The 22,720-nt window shown below is 36.8% G+C and overlaps 1 protein-coding gene across 1 annotated transcript in view; it reads left to right on the plus strand.

Moving 5' to 3' along the window:
• Positions 1-5,044: 5,044 nt before the first annotated feature.
• Positions 5,045-22,720, plus strand: part of LOC134840100 (uncharacterized) — a 40,994-nt gene continuing 23,318 nt past the window's right edge. The window contains exons 1-2 of the mRNA XM_063855792.1: positions 5,045-5,640; positions 14,692-14,803. Of these exons, the coding sequence (XP_063711862.1) occupies positions 5,483-5,640; positions 14,692-14,803 (270 nt within the window). The 5' untranslated portion in view covers positions 5,045-5,482. The remainder of the gene's footprint in view (positions 5,641-14,691; positions 14,804-22,720) is intronic.

Here is a 22,720-nt window from a genome sequence, read left to right on the forward strand (position 1 = left end):
AATGTTATAAAAAAATTCCGTCAAAATGCTAGTTAAAAAGTCGAAATTTGTCTGAAGAAAAAAAAACCCACCCCGAGCATAAATATTCCGTTACTTTCGTATCAAAAGTCGGAACAATAAGGATGTTGTTTGAATGAAAATAAATTAAAACAGAAAAAATATATCTTCTGAAATTTGTTTTCTTCAATTTAATCCTACTCACGCTTTTGTCAACTAAAATAAAAAGTATTTAGCGTCTCTCCTAATCAAAAATTATTTGCTTCATTTGATTTTGGAACGCTGGAATCCGCCGCGTGTTATAAGAACGCAATATATTGCTCGTTAATTATCAAAAATTAAATCACCAGAGATAATATTTTTAACAATTTAGCTTCGAATAGCAATATTTTTTCAGATGGTTTAAAAACTGCTATCAAAGTTACATTAAAAACCATAACTTTACTCAATAAAAAAACACCTCCGGCATAAATATACCGCTTTTTTTTTTAAAAATTGGAAGAAAACATCAATTTTTGTTAAAGATTTTTAGACGAATTTAGACTTTTTAACTAGCCATTTTTGACGAATTTTTTTTTATATCATTCAAAAGGTATTGTTGTTCTGAGCTTAAACTTGAAAATTTTTTCACTTGTGATTATTTTCTGTAATGTTATGGGAGTTTAAACATTGCCATTTTGGCCAATCAGGGACAATTATAAGTCGCGCTATTAAAGCGTAAGCGGAGATTTAATCCGCCTTAGAAATTGTTCCAAATTAGTTGAAAGAAGCTAATTCGCCATAATTGATTTGTTACAAGGAGCAAAATCTATTGTTTTGTACTTTATATGGCGTGTGGGGGGATGATTTACATGGATAAAAATTCAAGTTTATTTTAAATAATTTAGTTTTTTATGTTGTTCATGATATTACTGCTCCATAAACCTTAAAGACAGTCGCAACATTCAGGGCTTCTTGTTTGTTTTTATCGCTGTTAATGCTACATAGCACTTACGTTTAGTGTAGAATCAGTATAGTTGCTTAGTAATACCAGCTATATAGCCCAGCGTATACTTAGTGCGTTCCGGGGAGTTCGGCGTGTGTTAGATTCTCACCTAAGTCGTTTCATTTGAGAATCCTATTTGAGCCGGACCTGACAGAACATAAAATGCTACTATTTTAATCGGTTCAATATTGGTTTGCAATTGAGTTTCTGTTATTTCAACCGCGTGAACTAAATTTGATTTTAAAGCAAAAATTATAAATCAGCGCATGATCAACCCCACTATTTTGGCTTGATACCTTTTATGAAGTCACCATATTTTGACCACATTTCGTGAATTTAAAACCGATTCTGTTTTTTTTAGTTTATAAATTCAGCAGAATATTTTGGTGCCGCGACTCGGGAATTTATCCATTCGTCGAATACATTTCATACTCGGAACTGTTTTGTCGACTCAAACCAGGTCGTGAGGACTCGGGAACTTGTCCATTCGTCGAATACATTTCAAACTCGGAACTGTTTTATCGACTCGAACCAGGTCGTGAGGACTCGGGAAGGAAACAAAAGCCGAACCAAACCGATAGCCCAATTAGCCGAACGACCACATGACCGGCAACAGCGAATCAGCCAAAACCAAGGCAGAAAATTGTGTTGTTGTTTCTGCATCCAAATCCGGTTTCCATCTCACCAAAAACTTGAAAAACCGAACCTTTTTTGTCCGTTTCTCAACCCAGTTATGCTATAATCTGACCTGTGAGTGCTATGATTCGTAGTTTTTTGTCATTATTAGGATTTACTAGATTTCAAATTTTGCTGTAAATTACATACGATGTTGTTAATTACAAACCGATTAAGACCGTACTAGATACCTAATCCTAGTTCATACCCAGTACCCTAGTACCCCAGGAGAGTCTTGAACCCAATAATTACGTGATAAGAAAAATTCCAGACAATTTTCCAAAAACTGTTCGCAAAAAATTTTTCAAAAAATAAAAAAAAATTTACTCGAAAAAAAAATTATACCCAAAATAATTTTTCCCAAAATTTTCACTGACAAAAAAAATGTTTCTTGCACGAACTTAGAGCAAAGCCGGATAACCGTTTAAACCGTCAATCGTGTAGAGCAAGTTTTTTGAGTGAATCCCTACCTTGATTTCCTCCAGTGGTTGAATAATCTTTAAAAATTTGCTCGCCTCGCCCCGTTTTCGGCCGCATACCGCCGCGACCGTTACTACTACCGTTTCGCCGTAACGTCGAAAAGTTTAACCGATAAATTGTACGCGCTAACTTAAATCGTACTGAACCGAAGCCATAGTAGAACCTTACAAACCTCAGCTAATGGTTTCTAAAGTTTTTATCGTCATAATTTTTTTTCATTTCTTTGTGTCGACTTCACAACAACAGACTCTTTAAAGTGTTTGCAATATAACAACCAAATCACTTATCACTCTCAATGGTGTTCATCATTGCTGCAAATTCTCTCTATCACTCCGTAAATACATTACCATTAACTCTGCAAAAACGCCTCGACGGCACTTTTAAAGAAGTTCCATGTTTAATCTTTAATTTGAAAACAAATAATCGACAAAAGACTGTTCAATATAGTTTAAGCAACTTCCCAAAAAGTATGATAGAGAAAAACATTATAATTTGGCATCACTCCGTAAATACATTACCATTAACTCTGCAAAAACGCCTCGACGACACTTTTAAGGAAGTTCCATGTTTAATCTTTAATTTGTAAACAAATAATCGATAAAAGACTGTTCAATATAGTTTAAGCAACTTCCCAAAAAATATGATAGAGAAAAACATTATAGTTTGGCACAATGTTAGAAATAACTCATTAAGCAAGCATAGATCAAACAACGATAACCCACTTACACCAGAAAATCTAATTGAAATTTTAAAAGAATATAAAAACAAAATATCAGCAATTATTTACGTACACCGTCAAAACGCCCCCAATATTTATGGACGTTTGGTTGAAACAGGAATTTTAACTATTGATCTGACAAAACAATTAATCTCAAAAAAAAGCTAACGACAAAGAATTAATTCGTAAGCTTGAATTAATTCATCCCCCGGCGTTTTTAGAAATAAAAAGTTTGAGAATCATTCGACGTTATATCCCATATCTGTCTGAGCTTATCAATGAAGTTGTCGACCAATTTCAACAAAAAGAAAAGCAGATAGGCAGAAGATATCACAAATGACAACAGTCGACGAATATTTAACATTTGTTAGGCATTATAAATCTTGATTTGTTGTTTTCATTAGTTAAATTTATCTTTAAGTTCAATCTTGTAGTTTGTTGTCTTTCTCTTCCGTAGGCAACGAGCTTGGTAGGAGTCTTGCGAGCATCCTCTCGTTCGGTATACGATGCGGCTACTTGAATTGGTTTTAGTTTGATTCCGTCAATCGACACTACATTTTTTTGCTTTTATATAAAAACAAAACAAAAAACAAATTTTTCAAAATCGAGCTTGATCTCGGCCAGAAGCTGAGCAAAATTTATCTTGCAAGGAAAGAATTGGAAACAAATCTTTTCGAATACCATGCCAAAATTACGGAATCTATAACTGCGAATGATAGACCAGCTAAAATTGAAACATGCATCGAGAAATCTAGCATTTGCTTCCAAAAAATTATAGAGAAAAATGATGAGCTTAAATCATTGTCTTTGAACAACAACAACGCTGCTGAAACCAAAAATCAACTTAAGTTTTACCTAGGATCTATCACTGCAAAAATGACGATATATTAGGTCTAGCTAAAAGTACTTTCAAGTTAAAACTCAAAAGGACCAGGTAGCAACTGCACGAACCCCGACGCCAAGCGAATCCGTCCGTTCCAAGAAACTCCTTTCACAGCGTTCTAAGATTGCATCAATGAATTCGAGTGAGCGTCAAATAGAGGAAGCCTTTGCAAAATTTAGAGGCGAGGAAGTTGAACGCCAGGCAGAGGCTAAGCTTCGTTTGAAGAAGCAACAGATCCAGATTCAGTCGATGAAGGGTCAACTTGAATTTGATGTGGTTGTAGAGAAAAGCCGTCAAAAGCTAGCCAAAGCAACTATCGAAGAGGCTGAATATCTGGAAGACGCCTCTGAAATCTGTAGACTTCGTCGTTGCAGTTCGAAATTGGCAATGGCCGTTCAGGAGAACCACACAGAGGAAGACCGGACAAGAAGTTGAGTGAACACTCAATTCGCAGCTCAGGAAGTAGTTCAGCCCGAGGTGCCAGTCCAAAGTGTCAACCTGGAACCTGCTTCCGAATTTTTGTAATTTTCAAGTATTGAACCGCCTTTCAGTAGAAATCTGACGATTATTCACAACTCTCAACCGTGTCATAGAAAAAAAGTCAAATTTATTTTATTTTTTTAAATTTTTTATGTTTTACATAATATTACTGCTCCATTAACCTTAAAGGCAGTCGGAAAATTCAGGGCTTCACCCTGATACGCGTAGTCTCGTTTGTTTTTATCGCAGATTTTGATGTCAAAAAAATTCTAGTTTATGAATCGTTAAAATTTTCAGAGATTTAATCTCTTTTGACTCAACAGAACTATGCTAAAAAATTGAGTTTAGTCTTGATAAGTCTTTGAACACAAAGAAATTGAAAAACTTTCAGCCGAAAACAAGGCAGAAAAAAACATAATACTTCGTCAATTTAAAAGCAATTTTTTTTCGCTTTAGGTAGTTTTTCACTTTACTCAAAGTGTTTTTGTTTTTTTTTGTTTTTGTTAGTATTTTTTTCTGATATTGATTGTGTTGTTTTGCCGCAAAGGCAAAACTGTACGCTTAAAAGGAATTGTATTAAAATGGAATCAAAATAAATTGACCAAAATGGTTTAAAATTGATTTAGAGAACCGATTGAAATAGATTTGTATCAAGTTTTTTTAGGTATTTGCCGCATTATCTGTATAAACTTGAATGCAATCCCTTTCTTTTCAGTATGAAAAACATACTATATCCTTGAGAATTCTCACGTCTCATCAAAAAATTGATGATGTGTTCTACAGCACATCTATTTTTTACGTGAATGAAAATGCACGTGCTTCAGACCTATTTTACCGCAAATTATTACTGCTAGAATAAAACGCACTGATAATCTCAACGTAAAAATTAATTTAACGAGTTAAGTTTTCTGCTGCTACATTCGTTTGATACAAAAATAATTTGAATAATTTATTTTTTTAATATTGAATGGCGTTAAAAAAGTAATTGCGAGAGAACTTTTGGTTTATTGTATTTTTCATGGTTTTACATGAGAAAAACTGTTTTCTGCCTTATTTTTTCCTTCATCGGGCTCTATTCAAAATTTATCAATTTTGATTTTAAGATCAATTGTGAAAAAAAAAATTGGCCTGTGTAAAACTTGATTTGAGAATCTTAGTTTTAAAAAATTCAATTGTTCTTAAATCTTCTATAAACTCAAACCATTATACTTCCTAGACTTCTCTATTCAGTCTATAAAGCGTCTCCACATCTGTATATTCAAGTATGCCCATTGAACGGGTCCCGATAGTGCACAAGTTTGGCATCATCTCCCAGTCGCACCGGCTAGAGATCCAGGAGAGGATACTAGCAGAGGCCAAACAGGCCAAAGAAAGGAAAAAACAAGGAGGAGCAGTCACCTACAAATCCACCAGACCTTCCTAGTAAGAATATTGAGTAGGAAACGAGTTTTTAATTGCCTTGCAAGTATCGCAAATGTTACGACGCGTTTTCGTTAATTTATTTCTCGATAAATTTCAAAAATGTAAATAAAATAAGAAAACTAAATTTTTGATTGGATGGTTTTATAACATCAATTTGCTAGTTTTACCATGGGAGATTCGCATATGTTAAATTTTGTTTTAATGGAGCAAGGACTACAAATTTTGCAAGGTTCTTGCGAAAAAGGCAATATTTTTTTCAGAACCCTGCAAACTTTGAATTTTTCATTTTGTTCTTCTGAAAGCCAAAACATTGGAAAAAAATGTGCAAGAATTATGCAATTTTTTAATGAATCTCAGTTCCCTGATATAATTGGGAACTCATGTCTGTGCGGGGGATCTCGATAGGGGATTTTCGACAGATTTTGGGCACTTTTGGAAACTTTTGACCAAAGTATTGCCTCTTCCCATCAAACATATTAGCGACAAAGACAACTTGAGAAAAATTTCGGGATCGGTCGGCCAAAAATCGATGTTTTAAAACAGTACTCCCTCCTCTCCCCTAAATCTGCCCCTGTGACTGCATAAAAATAATAAACATAGATTTCAATTTTGAGAATGCACTTATAAGATTCAAAATTAATGTTAAGAATAAATTGAGAATTTCACCTCGAGCGACTTTTACTTTCTTTCTCAAGCATTATTTGTAATCTGAGAAACGGAAACTTTCATACCAACCTTTTGTCGAAACTAAAGTTAATTTTCTCATGGTTTTATTGATATCCCAACCACAACTGAATACACTTAATACGGTGCATGGAAAAAGTATGCTCTTTCCCATTTCGTCATTCATTACTAGGCAAAAGTGCAGAAAATTGTGCAAAATCAATTTCTCCTGTGGCATTCAAAACAACGATGGCAATGCCATAACGCGGAATCCACGACACAGTCATTTTTTTGATGTTCCTTCGAACCATTACAATTCAGAAAGTACATCACCTACAACAGCTGATTAGCTTTTCATCAGGAATTTTACGAGGTAAATCATATAATGGTAATGACTGAAGGTGAGCAATAACCAAAACTGATCTATAAAAATCACTTAGTGGAGAAACCAGAATTAAGGTCCTTAAAGTAAATATTACAAAATCGAAAAAATTTGTATAAAATAATTATTTAAATTGAGTAAAAATTAATTCAAAATCTTGTTTATAAAAAATGAAAAACAGCTCAAAGTGTAGCTTAAAATTACTATCTTATTCATTATTACTTTGTTTGAAGATCTATCTTTTAGAAACTGGATTTTTTATGCGCTTTTTCTAGGTAAATATCTGAAAGGTAGCTAAAACTTTGGTAGTGAAATCTTATACTTAATCTTATATCATTCAAAAGGTATTGTTGTCCTTAGCTTAAGTTTGAAAAGATATTTCACCTGTGATCATTTTTGGTAACGTTATGGGGGTTTAAGGATTGCCATTTTGGCAGATTTTGCACAATTAACGCGTGATATATTCACTGCATTCAAAAAAGATTATTGTCCTAGGCCTAACATTGAAAAGATATTTTACCTGCGTGTGATCATTTTTCGCGAAGTTATGGTAGTTCAATTATGGCCCATTTGGGTCAATTTACGCGCGATATACTTCGCGCTCTTAACGCGTAAGCGGAGATTTAATCCATCTTAGAAATCCTTCAAAATTGGTTGAAGGAAGCTTATTTGCCAAAATTGATATTTTACAAGTAGCGAAATCTATCATTTTGTATCTTATATAGCGTGTGGGGTGATGATTTTCAAAAAAAATCTAAACTTTTAGGTTTTTTTCATTTTGGTTTTATTACAATTGATTTTTTCCTGGGATTTTTTGCTCTTCAGACCTTTAATAAAGTGTTTTGTTAATCTACGACTTTTGTACAATTAATGTACAAAATACTTAAACAGACAAAAAACAGACAAAATAGAGTGTGTGAATTTAAAACGTTCTAAAACTAATATTGAATACACTCTACGATCGACCGATAGTCGTAACGAACAATGTTAACCGGTATTTGATTGATACCGAAGGTCATCTAGAACAGCTAGAAAAAACACAACATTTCCCACATGGAAAAAAAAGAAAACTACAATTTCACTGACTAATTCTATATAAACCCATTTTCCCCCTTCAAAGTAGGAAAGAGTTTTACAAACTGCGCCGAAAAATAGTACAGCAAGCAAAATAGCATCTACAAATGAAATTGGAAAAAACAAATGTACAGGGTGAACATACAGAATTTACCATTATACAGATGATAGGATAAAAACAAATTAACTAAAATAAAAAAAAACAGCAATAATTTACAAGATGTACGTTTAACATGAACAACGTCATCTACAATAAAAGGATCATTTAAGTGTGTATACTATAAAATGAAATAAAAGAAATTTTTTTTTCCAGTTTTAGGAAGATCAGTTAAGCTCTGCGTCAAAATCATCTAGTCTGGCTTTTACATCTGGGTCGATAGTCGATGATATGTCGCTAGTTTTCTCTACCTCGTCAATTGTGTTAAGGATGGTATGTTGTAGTGATAGGTAGGATCCGGATGTGGTATTTTTTAAAATTGACATAATCGGCGTGAAATTTGCTCTTTTCAATGGGCAGGATTTCTTTGAAGTCCAAGTCAACGTAGTCTCTGCGACCAGGGTAGGTATTGGTGGTGCCTCCGCTAATGGTGTTAACAGGTCCGAAGGTGAGGATATGAAGAATTTTGCCCTGGTTTGGTTGAGCACTGTAACTGACTCTGTAGTCCGGTTGTCTTTTTTCAACACCACATCTATAAATCGCCGATCTCCGAAGAAATTCGGGGGTCCAGCGTTCCTGCGAGGACTGGAGTGTCTTTTTGGGAAATCAATGGGGCCACACCTTCCGTTGTCCAACAAGATTGGATTGTTTTCCGAGCCTTCTATCTCAGCAGAGTCTGGCACTTCTATGATCGCTGGTTGGTCTGTGTTGACGGATAGGTTGGGTCTAATTTGAGGAGAGTGAGCATCACCTGTAACATTTAACCCTTGGTCAGACTCGGCTTGGTGGCTGGGAGGTAATATTGTTGGTCATGTCTATTAAAATAGTCTATTATTCCGTCCCAAGAGTTTAAGTTTAAAAAGGACGAAAAGCCTGAGGAAATATGAATGAGGTCTTGAGTGGTCTCTGCGTCTAATGGCGAATCGGACGTCTGAGTTGGCCTACCTGCTCCTGAGGTGCCTTACCTTAGCTGGAGGTTGTCTGTCACTATAGTCGTCTTTGCTGGAGGTAGATTCCTCTTTCTGGCTAAACAAGATTGTACAATGAAATTGTGCCCAATGGATGGTTGGTTCACCACAATTTTTTTGGTACCCGGGAGTATTCTTCCCTTAATAGACAAGTCCGATTTTCGTAAATTACGACAGTTATCGAGAGTTATTGTGTGATCGGATGAGTCATTGATGTCCTTCTTTACTAAGTTAAAATAAGGTTCACAGTTTTTTCTGTTGGTAGCCCTTCTATATAGTTCACCTCCAGCAACTAATTTCTTCGATGCTCTTGGGCCTCTGTTCTGGTTGTGACCCTCTTGTGTAAGTGTGCTCGGGATTGTTTGAGCTAGCGACAGGTTGTCTTGCGGTTCCGATGGACTGACCTTGTTCTCGTCAAGAAAAACGTCTTCCGCATCGTCGTGCAATTCCCAGTTTCTGGTCCGTCGGTTAGATAGAATCGATTTCCATTTATCTAAACGGTTATCAAAGGAATTCAGATTTTTCCATCTAGTGTTAGCCGTTATATTAAAGTGTTTCTCGTACGGAGTACAACCGATTGAAGCTTATTTTGTGATTCTATGATTCTAGATAATTTTTTTGATCGGGGAATTTAAAGAAGGTTTTGATAAATCAAATGATATTGCTAATAACTCAGACTTTATCGTATAGCCCATTATATCTATGATCGCCGACTGTTCAATAAATGATCTCGATGTTGTAGAAATTTTTAAAATTGTGTGATAAAAAGCGAGACCCATGGTCGACTCTAATCTTCCTTGGGAAGCCGTAAAGGTGACAATAGTCGTTTAAAAATGAAATAAACGTGTTTGAGGAAGTTTAATTTACTATCTTGGCCGATGGGAATTTACTGAATTAGTCAATACATAAGAGAATGTATTTTTGTGTTCCCCAAAATGCGTCCAAAGGTCCTGCAGAAATCCAGATTTATTTTTTCGTTAGCAAAAGTCAGGGTCGACAGTTTTATAATATTGTCGGTACCTTACAAAACTTTGAGGTTCTTACCAGCTTTCAGGCATTGACTATAAGACTTCCCGTGATGGTAAACCTCTCGGTAAATGTAAGGCCACCAAATGTTTTCCGCGAGAGACTTCACACCAAAATGGCCTGGATGGGTCTCGTGTAGCATTGCGCTAAAATTCCTCTGATAGTAAAATTTTCTATGAATGGCCATTGGTCGTTTTGTCTGCTTTGTCTAAATCAAGTCCCAAATCACTTTGTGTTCTCTCGTAATCAATTGTAGAAGTTTCTTAGAACAGTGATCTTTGGGGAATATCGGAGGAGTGGGTAAGTTTAAAGCTGCTTTGCAACTCTTGACTAGATTTGCATGGTCGTCTGGGAGATAGTCATCTTTAAATCTCAGGGCGATATTGTGTTCTTCAGGAATTATGAGTAAAGGGCCGGTAATATCCTCCATCTTCGTCATATCAGATTTCTTTTCTTTTTGAGGTATGAGTTGTTTATTTTCGAAAATGAAATGTAAAAAGACCTAGTCCAAGAAAGTGATGCTCCTAGTGTTTAACTTAGAATTATCGATAGGTAAACACTTGAAAGTACAATTTTCTGCTCGTATGTGGGAATTATAGCAAATTTTTATTGACTGAGCAATACAAGATAAAATAGCGTGAATAATTTTGAGTTTGAAGTTAGCTAAAGAGGTATTCTTGAGTCTTGACCAATCACATCGCCTGAACTTTCTACACCCGACGGGATACTACTGTTCACGAGTTTGTTAGTGTTTACAGCGACCGACGGTCTATCTACAAGTTTTGAACATAAAGAGTCAAAGTGTGCTCTATTAGATTAAATATTCTGAATTTTGTCGATTGAAGCGATTACAAATTCATCGTCGTAATGAGAAGGTGGGAGGGCTTTGCCCGAAGGTAAACTAGATAAAAGATCAGTAAAACCCATATAGTTTCCTGGGATATGAGAAATTTTAAAATTAAAAGGTAAAAATATGTTTACCAAACGGGTCAATCGGCTATGCATCGTCTTATTTCCGTGGTTTGTCGAAAGTGCACAGAGTAAGGCTGTGTGGTCCGTAACGATTTCGAATTCTGCACCGTAAAGGTAACTTCTCAAATGTTCTGAGGCTCACACCACACCCATTAAATCTAGTTCGTAAGTAGAGTACTTCATTTCAAAGTTATTTAAGAACCTTGAGGCGAAAGTAATTGTTTTTCACTGGCCCCCTTGTAATTGTTCTAGAGTTGTGCCTATTCCGCTATGCGAAGCATCCGTTTTTAACCTGGTTTTTTCTTTTATATCGAAGTGGCTGTTTTTTGTGATATATACGATTTCGGACTTTAGTTTTTCAAAGGCTGAGGAATGAACATTATCCCTTTTATAAATGGATTTTTTGTTCAACAGGGGACGTAGTGGGGAACTTAAAGCTGATAAATTCGGGACGAATTTCACATACTGATTTATCGAGCCGAAAAACTATCGCAATTCCGAAGTATTCTTGGGGATTGGTAAGTTCTTGATGGCATCTGCTTTACCGACCAACAGTCGTACTCCCTCACCTGAGATTTTGAAGCCTTTAGCCATTCTATTTCAGTTTTGAAAATTGCACATTTCCACCACTTCAACGCCACATTGTTGCTGTCCAGAATTGTTAAGATTTTATAGACTATTGCTTTATGTTCCTCCAGGGACCCCTTCGATGCTACCAGAATGTCGTCTATAAAACTGTTTATGAACGCAATGTTCTTTAAAAATGAGCCATGACCCGTTGGAGTTCATTGGACATGTCACCCGGTCCATAAAAACCAGTTAAAAATTTTCCGTTGTTTCACCGCCAACTATATTAAAATTACACAGTTTTTTTTACTGTTTTTTTTGCACAATTTACGTTTACTATAAGCGTTTTTCAGATCTAAGTCGCTGAACCAAACTTGTCCATTGGTTTTTTCTGAAATTTTGAGAGCCACGTTTTCTATGAGTTCATGAATATTTGGCATTTGTTATATGTTTTTTTTTAAATAAAACTGGTTGTTTAATAATTAAGAACCTAATGCCAATTTATTCGAGCCGTCTTTCTTCCGGGTAAAATCAACCGCGCTGACAGTACAATCTTCGTCACTTTTTGAAGTTTTACTATGTGACCTTCGGTCTCCATTCTTTTCAGTTTTTCATTTAACCCCGCAAGTAAGTGAAGAGGAACTCTTTTGCCTTTACCGGTTTAAGCGTTGAGTGAAAGTGTGTTACTTTGTGGTCAATAGGATTTTTACCCACTCTAGTGAATAGTTCTTTAAACTCGCTAAAATTTTTGTCGTTCGATGAATTCAGTTTTATACACTTACACCCAAATGGTGGTTGGTTGACCATGCAGTTTGGCTGGGGGAATTTCTTCTGTTTCACTTCGATGCCTAACATAGAAAAGTTGTCATTCCCGAGAAAGTTGCGTTCATGGCCTCCAGTTATAAAGATTGGAGTCTCTTCGCTGATCCACCAGTTGGATTGTGTCCTAACGATGATCTTTCCTAAGATGTTGACAGTGTCGTCAGTGAAACCACGATACAAGTCTTTAATCCGTTTTTGAACTGGGTAGATTTCCAGATTGGGGTATCTTTTTTTGAGCTTGTGCAACACGTTTTATTCCAAAAAGCTTACACGGGATATTCATGTTTACGATCATCTCCCATCCCCAGCCTATGTTTAGCAGTTTCTTGGTTTCCAGCCCGTTTTCATCATAAATCATTCTCACGCTAAGTACTGAGAAGTCGTCGACATCGCTCTGCCCGTATTCGTACCAGGCATTTATCACATTGCAAGATTCTTGATTTTCGCCTCACGAGCTTTCCGGAGAGACGTATGTACTATTCTCAGTATTTACATAGTTATCATTGACAGTTTTTACAGTGGGTCGTTTGTTACGAGATTTATATATTATGGCGAAGTTTCCTTTGTAATTACAATTTTTACATGTTATATCCTTTGCTGGGCATACGTTCAGGTGTCTTCTCGTAAATGGGTTCCCACATTTCATGCAAGCGGTTCTTCTTTCTATGTTGAGACTTGGTTCCTTCTTGATCTGACTGTGATTGTTAAAAGATTTAAAAGTTTGCCCATTGCTCGACGATCGTGCCATTTTGGTCAGTTTTTTGTGGTTAAAATCTCTTTTTTCATCGATCAAGGCCTGGTTGAGTGCTTCTCTTGGACTTATCGTGACTGATAGAAGTTTCCTTTGGGTGTATGTGTTTCTCAGTTTACAAATGAAAACATATCTTATTCATTCGGCTTTCGTCGGTCTCTCTTATGTTACAAATACTCACCGAGTCCGTTAGTGCTCCCCAGAACTGTTCATATGATTCCCGAGCTTTCTGTTTGCGGTTTAGTAATTTATACCTCTCGAACGTTGTGTTAGGCGGTTGTGTTAGGCTGCGTCAAGTAACGTCCAGAACTCTGCGAACGAGAACGCTAAAATCTTGCCCCTTGGGTTCTTTTGAGTGAAGACCCTTTTTTCTTTGCTCCCTTGAGCTAAAAATAAGATTGGACGCAGTTTCTTATCCGCTTCCGTCCGTCTCATTCCGTTGAATTTTCTTTTCTCTTAATTGATCAGCTTTTCCTCGGCTGCTTCGTATTGTTTCATTGCGTTCTCATTGCTCGTCTCTCTTCTGGCTCTGTCCATGTCCGATTCGGTTCTTGTTACTTGTTTCAAGATGAGGATTTGCGTTTTTGGTACTTCCGGTCTGTTTAGGCTCTCTATGTCCAAAGTTTTTTTGCAATTATCGCCAATTGAAATTGGTCGCTCCATTGGGTCCAGGAATGGGGTGGCTCTAGAGTGTGGTTTGGCCAGAAGGGGGGATTCCACACACGTTCGAATCATTAGACTGCGCCATAATAAAGTGTTCTGTTAATCTACGACTTATGTACAACTAATGTACAAAGTACTTAAAAAGATAAAACAGATAAAAAATAGAGTGTGTGAATTTAAAACGTTCTAAAACTAATACTGAACGTACACTTTACGATCGACCGATAGTCGTATCGAACAAGATTAACCGGTATTTAATTAATACCGAAGGTAGTTTAGAACAGCTAAAAACAAATTAAAACAACCTTGAAAGGCAGTCGGAACATTCGGGGCTTCGCCCTGATACGAGCAGTCTTGTTGTTTTTTTTAATTTTGTTTAATCTGTCTATAATGTTTAAATGAATCTCCTGCGCTTCTGTCTTTCTCAATCTCACGTTTTGATTACTGATAATTGTTGTAATCTTTAAAGGGCTCAAGAACTGATAGTCGCCCACCATTTTTTTTAAAAATTAATTTAAGCGAGTAAATACGAGGTTTTTGTTTTTCCAGAGACAGATAGGAATTCGTTTTCTATAAAAATCCACTGATAAACAATTTTAACGTTGGCGCGGAATCCACAACCTCTAATAGCTATTAGTTAAATATTCAGTCAGTTATAGGCAAAAAATCTAATAAATTGGGTTCTCTAGAAATCCGCTGCTCAACGGTTTGACAATTTTGCACTTTAACCTAAATTCTGATTTTATCAAGTCTTTCAAATCGGAATCTCTGAACAGAACTGCTGAGCAAAAGGAGAGGAACTCTTCGTTAAAACAGTCGGGACAAATTATCAAAACACTTGTTTTCTGATTTATGTACTCGATCTTTTTAACTAACCGCTTAGCTACGCAATCCCATTCAGACAAACAAAGAACGTGTACAGTTTTCAGGGCGAGCAGTATTTAGGAGGCTTTTTTTGTTATCATGCTTTTTCATGCACAAAAAAAACGAATTTTAATCTTTTTAGTTTGCTGGGTGAAATCAGCGAGGAATTTGTGCGCAACTTCAAATACGAGAAAGACTTGAAGAACATCTCTAGGTTGGAGACACAGGCCGAAGATATTCTAAACAGAATCAAGGTAGGGAGGAATAGCTAGTTCCGATTGTAGCCACTGAGCAAGCCTTTGTTCAATTCTGAAGAACAGGCGAAAATTTACAGAAAACTTTCAAAAAATTACACACGAAGAAATTCAGATTTTTAGATTTTTCTATGCATTATAGTTGTCAAAACTAATACATGAACTATATTCAAAATGACCACCTAGTGTAACATATCACCGATATTAAATCCAGACATGTTATCATCGTTGAGCTGTTTGAGTACCTCTGGAAATTCACAAAAAGCGTTAATCACCATTGGAGGAAACGTAGAAAGTTACAAAGGAAGAAATACAGATTTTAAATGAAAACTAAACATGTGTTGCAATTGAGTAATTACTACTCAGGATGACTGGCTGCTACTCAGGATCGAGCAATATGAACATAAGTTTCACAGCTGAGAGCCGGTAAAAGAACCGAAGCTAAATATTGCAAGGCAAGTGGTTGTATCCCAAAAATGTATTAAAAGACAGGTCTTTAAAGATGGTATTGGGATACTGCCACTTGCTTTTCCCTATCTAATGGCTTCTCCAGTTGGAAGAGCTCGACATTACAATACCTGAATTTGAGTTTTTACCGCCCGGGTCGAGATCCCGCTCAAAAACCGCTCAAGATATGGGCGGTTTGAGCGGTTTTCCAGCAAGATTTGGAAAAACCGCTCAAACCGCGCAAATCTTGCCTAAGAAACCGCTCAAAAACCGCTCATTTCTTGCGGTGATTTTTGAACGGTTTTTCAAGCAATATTTGAGCGGTTTTTGAGCCGTCTTATAAAGAAAACCGATTAAAACCAATAAAAAGGCCTGGAAAGGTAATGTGACGCTAAGATGCAGTTGAAATACTTCCCGGGTTGACCTCCCTAAACCGAAAATGCTCATCTTACATTTCCCCACACCGAAAATGCTTATCTTACAACTTCCTGCATCAAAAATATTGAAAAATGCTAATCAAACAACTTTCATATAATTTCAAAAAAAAACATTGAAAAAAGATTCAATACAGTTTCTCCGGTTATTTGAACCAAATAAAACAGTCTGGTAATGAAAAATAACTACGTTTATTTTTAAAAAAAAATGGTTATCCTACAGTTTCTATATATGAAAATTGTATGATAACCCTTTTTTCATGAAAGTAAGATTTTCAGAAACTTGTTAAAACTTGTTTATAAACAAACTTAACTTATTTAAGAGTGCTTTTGCTCAATTTAAAGCAAATTGCTCATCAAAAACGAAAATTTAGTTTGAGGATAATAAAATGGTTATCATACAATTTCCATTTATAAAAATTGTATGATAACCATTTTTTCATAGAAGGCAAGATGTTCAGAAACATGTTAAATCTTGTTTTTAATCAAATTTAAAGTAATTAACAGTGCTCAATCCGCGCATTTTGAAGCAAGATTTTGAGCGTAATTGTCTAAAAAAAACGCTCAAACCGCTCAAATCTTGCTTCAAATTAGGTGAAAAATCTCGACTCGGGCGTATTAAAACTCCAGTTAAGTAAGATTTTTAAGCTTTCAGTGAGGAACAGAGCAAAAATGCGTCAATCAATGAGTTTTTGGATTGCATCTATGCGAGATTTTAATGGAGTTATAGTGTTTCTTTCTATAATATGTCCAAGGAATTTTACTCGTGTTAGAAAAAAGTGTGAATCATCTGGAGCTGCTTTCATTTTTTCTTGTAGTAATATTTGATGATTTTTTCTAAGACAGTAAAGATTTCGTCTTTTGTTTGTGATTGCATAAAAACATCGTCTAAATACGTGATTGCAATTTATTGAGTATTAGTGGTCTGAAAATTTTACTCTTAAATGCTGAAAATGCTGCTGGTCCTAAAGAAATTCCATAGAATAATCTGTTGAATTCGTATTGTTGATTTCCAATAACGAATTGTGTTAATCGACTTGGTTGTTCATCTAGCGGCATTTGATTAAATGCACTATTCATATCTGCTGTTGTGAAATATTTACCGTTTATTTTTGTGAAAATTACTTGTATTGGTTCGATAGGCCAAAATACATTTAGATTCATCAATTAGTGAATTGAGGTATCTTGCATCTAGAACTATTTTTAATGAGTCTCCTTTTGCCACGATGATAACGGGGTTTTTGAAGGGGTTACCTTTTGGCTGTTCTTCTGTATTTACTGGAGAGATGATTTCATACTGTTCAAGTAACCGGTTAACTTTGTTCTGCAAGTGATTTGGGATTTTTCATGCTCGTTGCTTTTCGAAAACTGCGTCAGGTTTTAGGGCTAAATGTAATGGTGAGTTTACTTTTCCAACATCAAATTTTGATGTTGCGTAAACTTTTGTGCATTTTAATAATAAGTCAGCTAATTGTTTGAATTCTTCTTGTGTTATCTGAGAGTGTTGAAAAATTAAACAATGTTAGGAATTTTTGTTGTTCTTCCGTGTATTTTGATATTTGAAATGTTGGTCTAAAATAGGGTGTTTTTTATCTAATAGTTGTAAAATGCTTTTTACTCTATACGCTGTTTTTTTGTGGGAGAAATTGTTGCGTTAGTTTCACAATAACCTAAAAGTCCTAGAGGTTGAGTTTTTCATGTGTTTGTTAGATGAAATTGTTACCCAGAGAAATTTATGAATTGGTCTGAATTCAAGGTCAGACATAAAGAGAAATTTTTTTTTAACCTTTATCATATTGGTGAACTTGTTTGATTGAGAAGTTATACACATTCCTTATAAAGAAAAATGGTGGTTGTTTGTTTATTTTAAAAAAAATTTCAAAGCTGTGTTTTTCATTCTTGTAAATTTATCTTTTATTTGAATTCCACTATTTAAGATATTTATTATTGGCATATAATTAGTAATAAATGGTATTCCAATAATATTTTGTTTTATATCAGTGATGTGGAAAGTTTGCCTAAATGTTTTGCTCATGAGTTTGATTTGTCCCATTGTTCGAGTGGGAACAAGGAAAAGTTGGATTTTTCCATAATTTGTTAAGGTTGATCCATGTGCGGTTGCTAGTCTGCTTGTTGTTTTGAAGGGTTTTAGTTTTGGCTGTAGAATTTTTATTCCAAGTGGGAATGTTGATGAAATTTGATTCTGCTCTGGAATCTATCAAAAAATCTATTTCAAGGTCTGGTGTTTGCAATTGTTTGGATTTCGGACTTTCTAAAAGAAGTGGGATTGTCCATATTTTTTCCTTTTGTACCTATGTTCGTTAGGTATGTTTTGATAAATCTTATTTGTGCTTTAGCATTCTGTGGGTTTTTGTTCTGTTATTTCTTCTACTATTTTTTCAATTTTTTCCTTTGTTGTCTTATTGGATATAGGTCTTGTATAATAACTTAAAACAAGTTGATCATGGTTTTGGTATATATGAGAATATATCGGTAGTTCATATTTAATAGGTTCATAGTCAATTTCAACATTTATCATATTAATTCAAACTGTGTTTTCTGTGTCACTTTCGCTATCTGTGGATTCGCAATTGAAGTGGGGTCGTCTGGTTGAGTTTGTGCAGTTGATTTGTACCTGATTTATTTGTCTTTGATGTTTAGGTGTACTACTCCTATAAATTTGTTGTGAATTTTGATAACGTGTTTTAATCCCATGTGGTGACTGAAAGTAGTTCTTTTGTCTGTTGTTATAGCTTGAAATTCTGTTCTGGGAACTGTCGTGTGATCTTTTTTTTATAATTGTTATATTTTGATATCTAGGGTTTCGATTGTATGAGTAGTTTCTATTCCGATCGTTGGAATAATTTCTATATCGATTGTATGAAGAGTTTCTAGATCGATTATTTGAATAATTTAAAATTCTAGAAAGAATTTGAATGGGAACTGGCATCAAACGAAATTGCAGGTTGGTTTGAATTTGATCTTGAAAAATTATTTCGATTTTGACTATTTCGACTATGTCATCGACTATATCTGTTTTGTGAGAAATTTCGTGAATTTCTTTGGTATGGTGATTGACCTCTATAATTCGTATTATAGGGTGATTGTTGTCTAGAGTAATTGGAGTAATTTGGAAGTGGTTTTCATGAATTATTTCTACTATGAATGTTTTTGTTGGGTAAATTTTGATCTTTCTTCATGTATTGGTGAAATGATTTGTTAGGTTTTCTGAATTTTGTGGTTTATTTTTGTTATCTTATTGTTTTTGTCTGCATTCAGCAAGGCTGTGTCCGTATCGTCGACAATAATCGCACCATTTTTTGAATGATTGTTTGCCTTTAAATTTGGGTTTTTCTCGTAAATATTCAAAATTTCAGTAATTTTTTTGGATAATTCTGTATCAGAGTTGTTGATATTGTTTATATGTGAAGTAGTAATTTGAAATATGCTCGCTCTAATATCCAAAAATGTATAAAACGGTTCGGCAAATAATTGTTTTATTTCGTAGTATTCTCGGCAATACATTCATTCATCGTCATTAATTTAAAAGCCAACATTTCACACAACTCACTTTCATAATTTACCAATCCACAGTTTCAATAAACAAATTGGTGCAAGCTAGCCACAAGAACCGGTCGGTAATATCCTTGAGACAAATTGCTCTTTTTGGCGGTCAGCCTTTATCAAGGCTGAACCGAATTAGAACCAAAAAACAGCTAAAATAGGATATAACCCCCGTTTTTAGTATATTAATACATGGGCAGGTGGGGGACTCGAACCTATATCAACTGTTATGTTACGTTACTTTGTCTAAGTCCGCTTGGCCAACTGTGCTTATTTTATATACATCTATACTCTTGTTTCATATGCATCTATACTCTACATTTGCATTGCAACATCCTTCCCCCCCCCCTGAAGAAGGAAGAACCGGAGCGAGCTTAACGGTCGGCCGCGTGACTTCACGGGTTGTGGTCCTGACAAGGGCGGATCGGGCGCAACCGTCCTGTCCGTAGTTTAGCTTGGCGATTCGGGCGAGAGGGTAGTAACCACGCGGACTATCGGGCTCAATCGTCCACACGAGATCGCCTGTTTTAAGAGTGAAGTCAGAATGAGTGTGCCACTTGACACGCTTATTCAGCGAGGGAACATATTCTCGAAGCCAACGAGACCAAATCGCGTTAGCATATGACTGCGCTCGCACGTACCTTTTCTAGTGATCGAAGTGCTCCCCGGGTAAAAGCGAAGGAAAGCTTGTGGCATGTTGTCCAAGCAAAAAATGGTTTGGGGTTAACGCTTCTAACTCACGTGAATCAGTACTAACGGGAGTGATTGGCCTCGAATTCAAAGCCTGCTCAAATAAGCAGAGGGTTTTTCCTAACACCTCTTTAGTGACTCGCCTACTGCCAAGGATATCGTACAGCACGCGCTTCACGCTTCGGACGAGGCGTTCCAAGGAGCCGCCATGATGGGGTGCGCCTGGCGGGTTAAATTTCCAAGTAACATCTTTGTGTGCAGAAATGGTCGGAGCCATGCCATTCCAGCTCCTGATGCAGGCAAGTAATTCCTTTTCCGCACCAACGAAGTTCGTGCCGTTATCCGACCAGATTGTGCTTGGCGTACCACGGCGCGCAATGAACCGTTCAACGCCCATGACACAAGAACTGGTGTCCAGAGATGGTACAATCTCCAAGTGTACAGCCCTGGTGGTGAGGCAAGTAAAAATAAATCCCCATCTTTTTTCAGTGCTTCTGCAAACCGGAACATAAAGCGGTCCAAAGTAATCCACACCCGTATGATTGAAGGTTGGTTGCTTATATTCGAGACGTTCGACAGGTAAATCGGACATAATAGGCTGGATAGTACTTGCTTTGCGTTTACCGCATGTTACAAATTGATTTTCGATAGACCGAAGTAGTCGACGCAACCCAAGTATTGCATATTTCATAATTAAAATGGAGCGCATATAATCTAAACCTTGATGAAAATGCTTGTGGTGGAGGCTGCGGGCCAACAAACGAACTAGGGTATGTCGGGCGTCGAGTATTATTGGGTGCTTAGTATCAAACACGGTATTCACTAAGCGCAGAATCCGTCCTGTGGAACGAATTATTCCAGCGGGACCGATAAATGGCGAGTATGTGGCAATTTTACTACTATTCTTAATAGGTTTGCCAGCGGTGAGTGTTTTTAACTCAACGGGGAAGGATTCCATCTGAGCAAGATGAATTAGTTTGCTTTCTGCAATATCAAGTTCAGTGGGGTCGGTGATTCGTAAGTCCTTACCACGAAAATGCTTATGTGAAGGCAACATCCTCAACATAAAAGCGACTACTCGTTTATATCTTGTAAAGGGACTGAACTTTTCCCAGGTGAGCCCCTGTTCGGGATGTTTGATGGATGTGACATCGGTGACAAAAGAAGATGATGTCTCCAAGCAATTATCAACATCACAAGAAGGACCCTTCAAACGAATTTTATTGATTACACGTTCGTCGGGTATAAACGGCCAATCAGTAGTCCTGAGAATGCTCGGACCAATAACCCAGCCGCTATCCTTGAGGGCTTCCGAAGAAATCCCCCGCGTACCGGTATCAGCTGGATTATCGCCGCCCAGAATATGGTGCCACTCATCAATAGTGGTCGATTCGAGTATTTCGCCGACACGATTAGCGACGAATACAGATAATTTTTCAGTGGGCTTTAGCCACTGCAAAGCAGTTGTACTATCTGTCCACATGTAGACATGATTAATAGAGACGGTAAGGGCGGCCGGTATATCATCTTTTAGTCGTGTGGCGAGCAGAGCAGCTTGAAGCTCTAGCTTTGGTATAGATAGCGCTTTCATGGGCGCAATCCGAGCTTTACCAAAGATGAAGGTTATTTGAGTTTTATGCGAGCTCGCGAGTCGCGCACGCAAAAATCCAACAGCACAGAAAACGTCCTGCGAGCTATCACTGAACATGTGGAGCTCAATTTGATCAACAGTCTCTGTGAATTAACAACGGGGAATAGTCAATTGCCCAAAGAGAGGCAGACTGGAGTGCCACTCGAGAAACTTATCTCTTATATACTCTGGCAATTCGTCGTCCCAAATTTGACCACTGATGTTCCAATTATCTTTAAGTAAATGACGGGCCCTAACTGTGTATGGAGCTACTAACCCAACAGGGTCAAACACAGAAGAGACGAAACTCAAGACGGTTCGTTGAGTTATTGCTTTATCGAGAGGAACGATCCACGCCTCTGCTAACAACCAATGTGTCTTTTACATGGTCCCACTTAAGACCTAAGACGTGTGATGATTGTTCGGCACCGTTACATATTTCCTTGATGGGTGAAGACGAGGTTTAGGATTCCTCGGGGTTCATTGCTGAAGTGATTTCATCAGCATTACTGACAAATTTAGTCAAATTAATTCCTCCCAATTTTAGTAAGGAAACCAAATCGCGACTAATTTTAATTGCATGGGTAACGTTCTCGAATGAATCCAAGTAACCGTCCATGTAAAATTTTTCATTTACGACTGAGGCGGCCTCAGGGTATGAGGACATATTATCAGTTGCTGTTTTTCGCAACGCGAAATTGGCGCACGTAGGCGAATCCCGTGCGCCGAATATATGGCGAGTGTACTGACGAACTACCACATCGGAAGTGGTATTCTCCCGCCACAAAAAACGGAGCGAAATTTGATCGCGGGCAAGGACTCCTACCTGGAGGAACATACCCTCTATATCCGCGGAGACGGCGTACTTGTGTTGAAGGAATCGCAAAAGTACAAAAATTAAATTTTGGAGTAGATCCGGACTCACCAATAAGGACTTATTTAAGGATGTGTCGTGAAACTTAGAGGCCCCATTAAGGACTCTGCGCACCTTACCCGGCTTATTCGGATTTACGACGGGATGGTGCGGAAGATAGCACTCGCGATCGGAACGCTTACGTGGATCATGCGGTTCGACGGTAACGACATAGCCTTTCCTAATGTCCTCTATAATTGTTTCTGCGTATCTTTCGCGCAGCTTAGGGTCTTTACTTA

Source organism: Symsagittifera roscoffensis, chromosome 2, assembly GCF_963678635.1.
Source record: "Symsagittifera roscoffensis chromosome 2, txSymRosc1.1, whole genome shotgun sequence".
In the NCBI taxonomy this organism is placed as follows: domain Eukaryota; kingdom Metazoa; phylum Xenacoelomorpha; order Acoela; family Convolutidae; genus Symsagittifera; species Symsagittifera roscoffensis.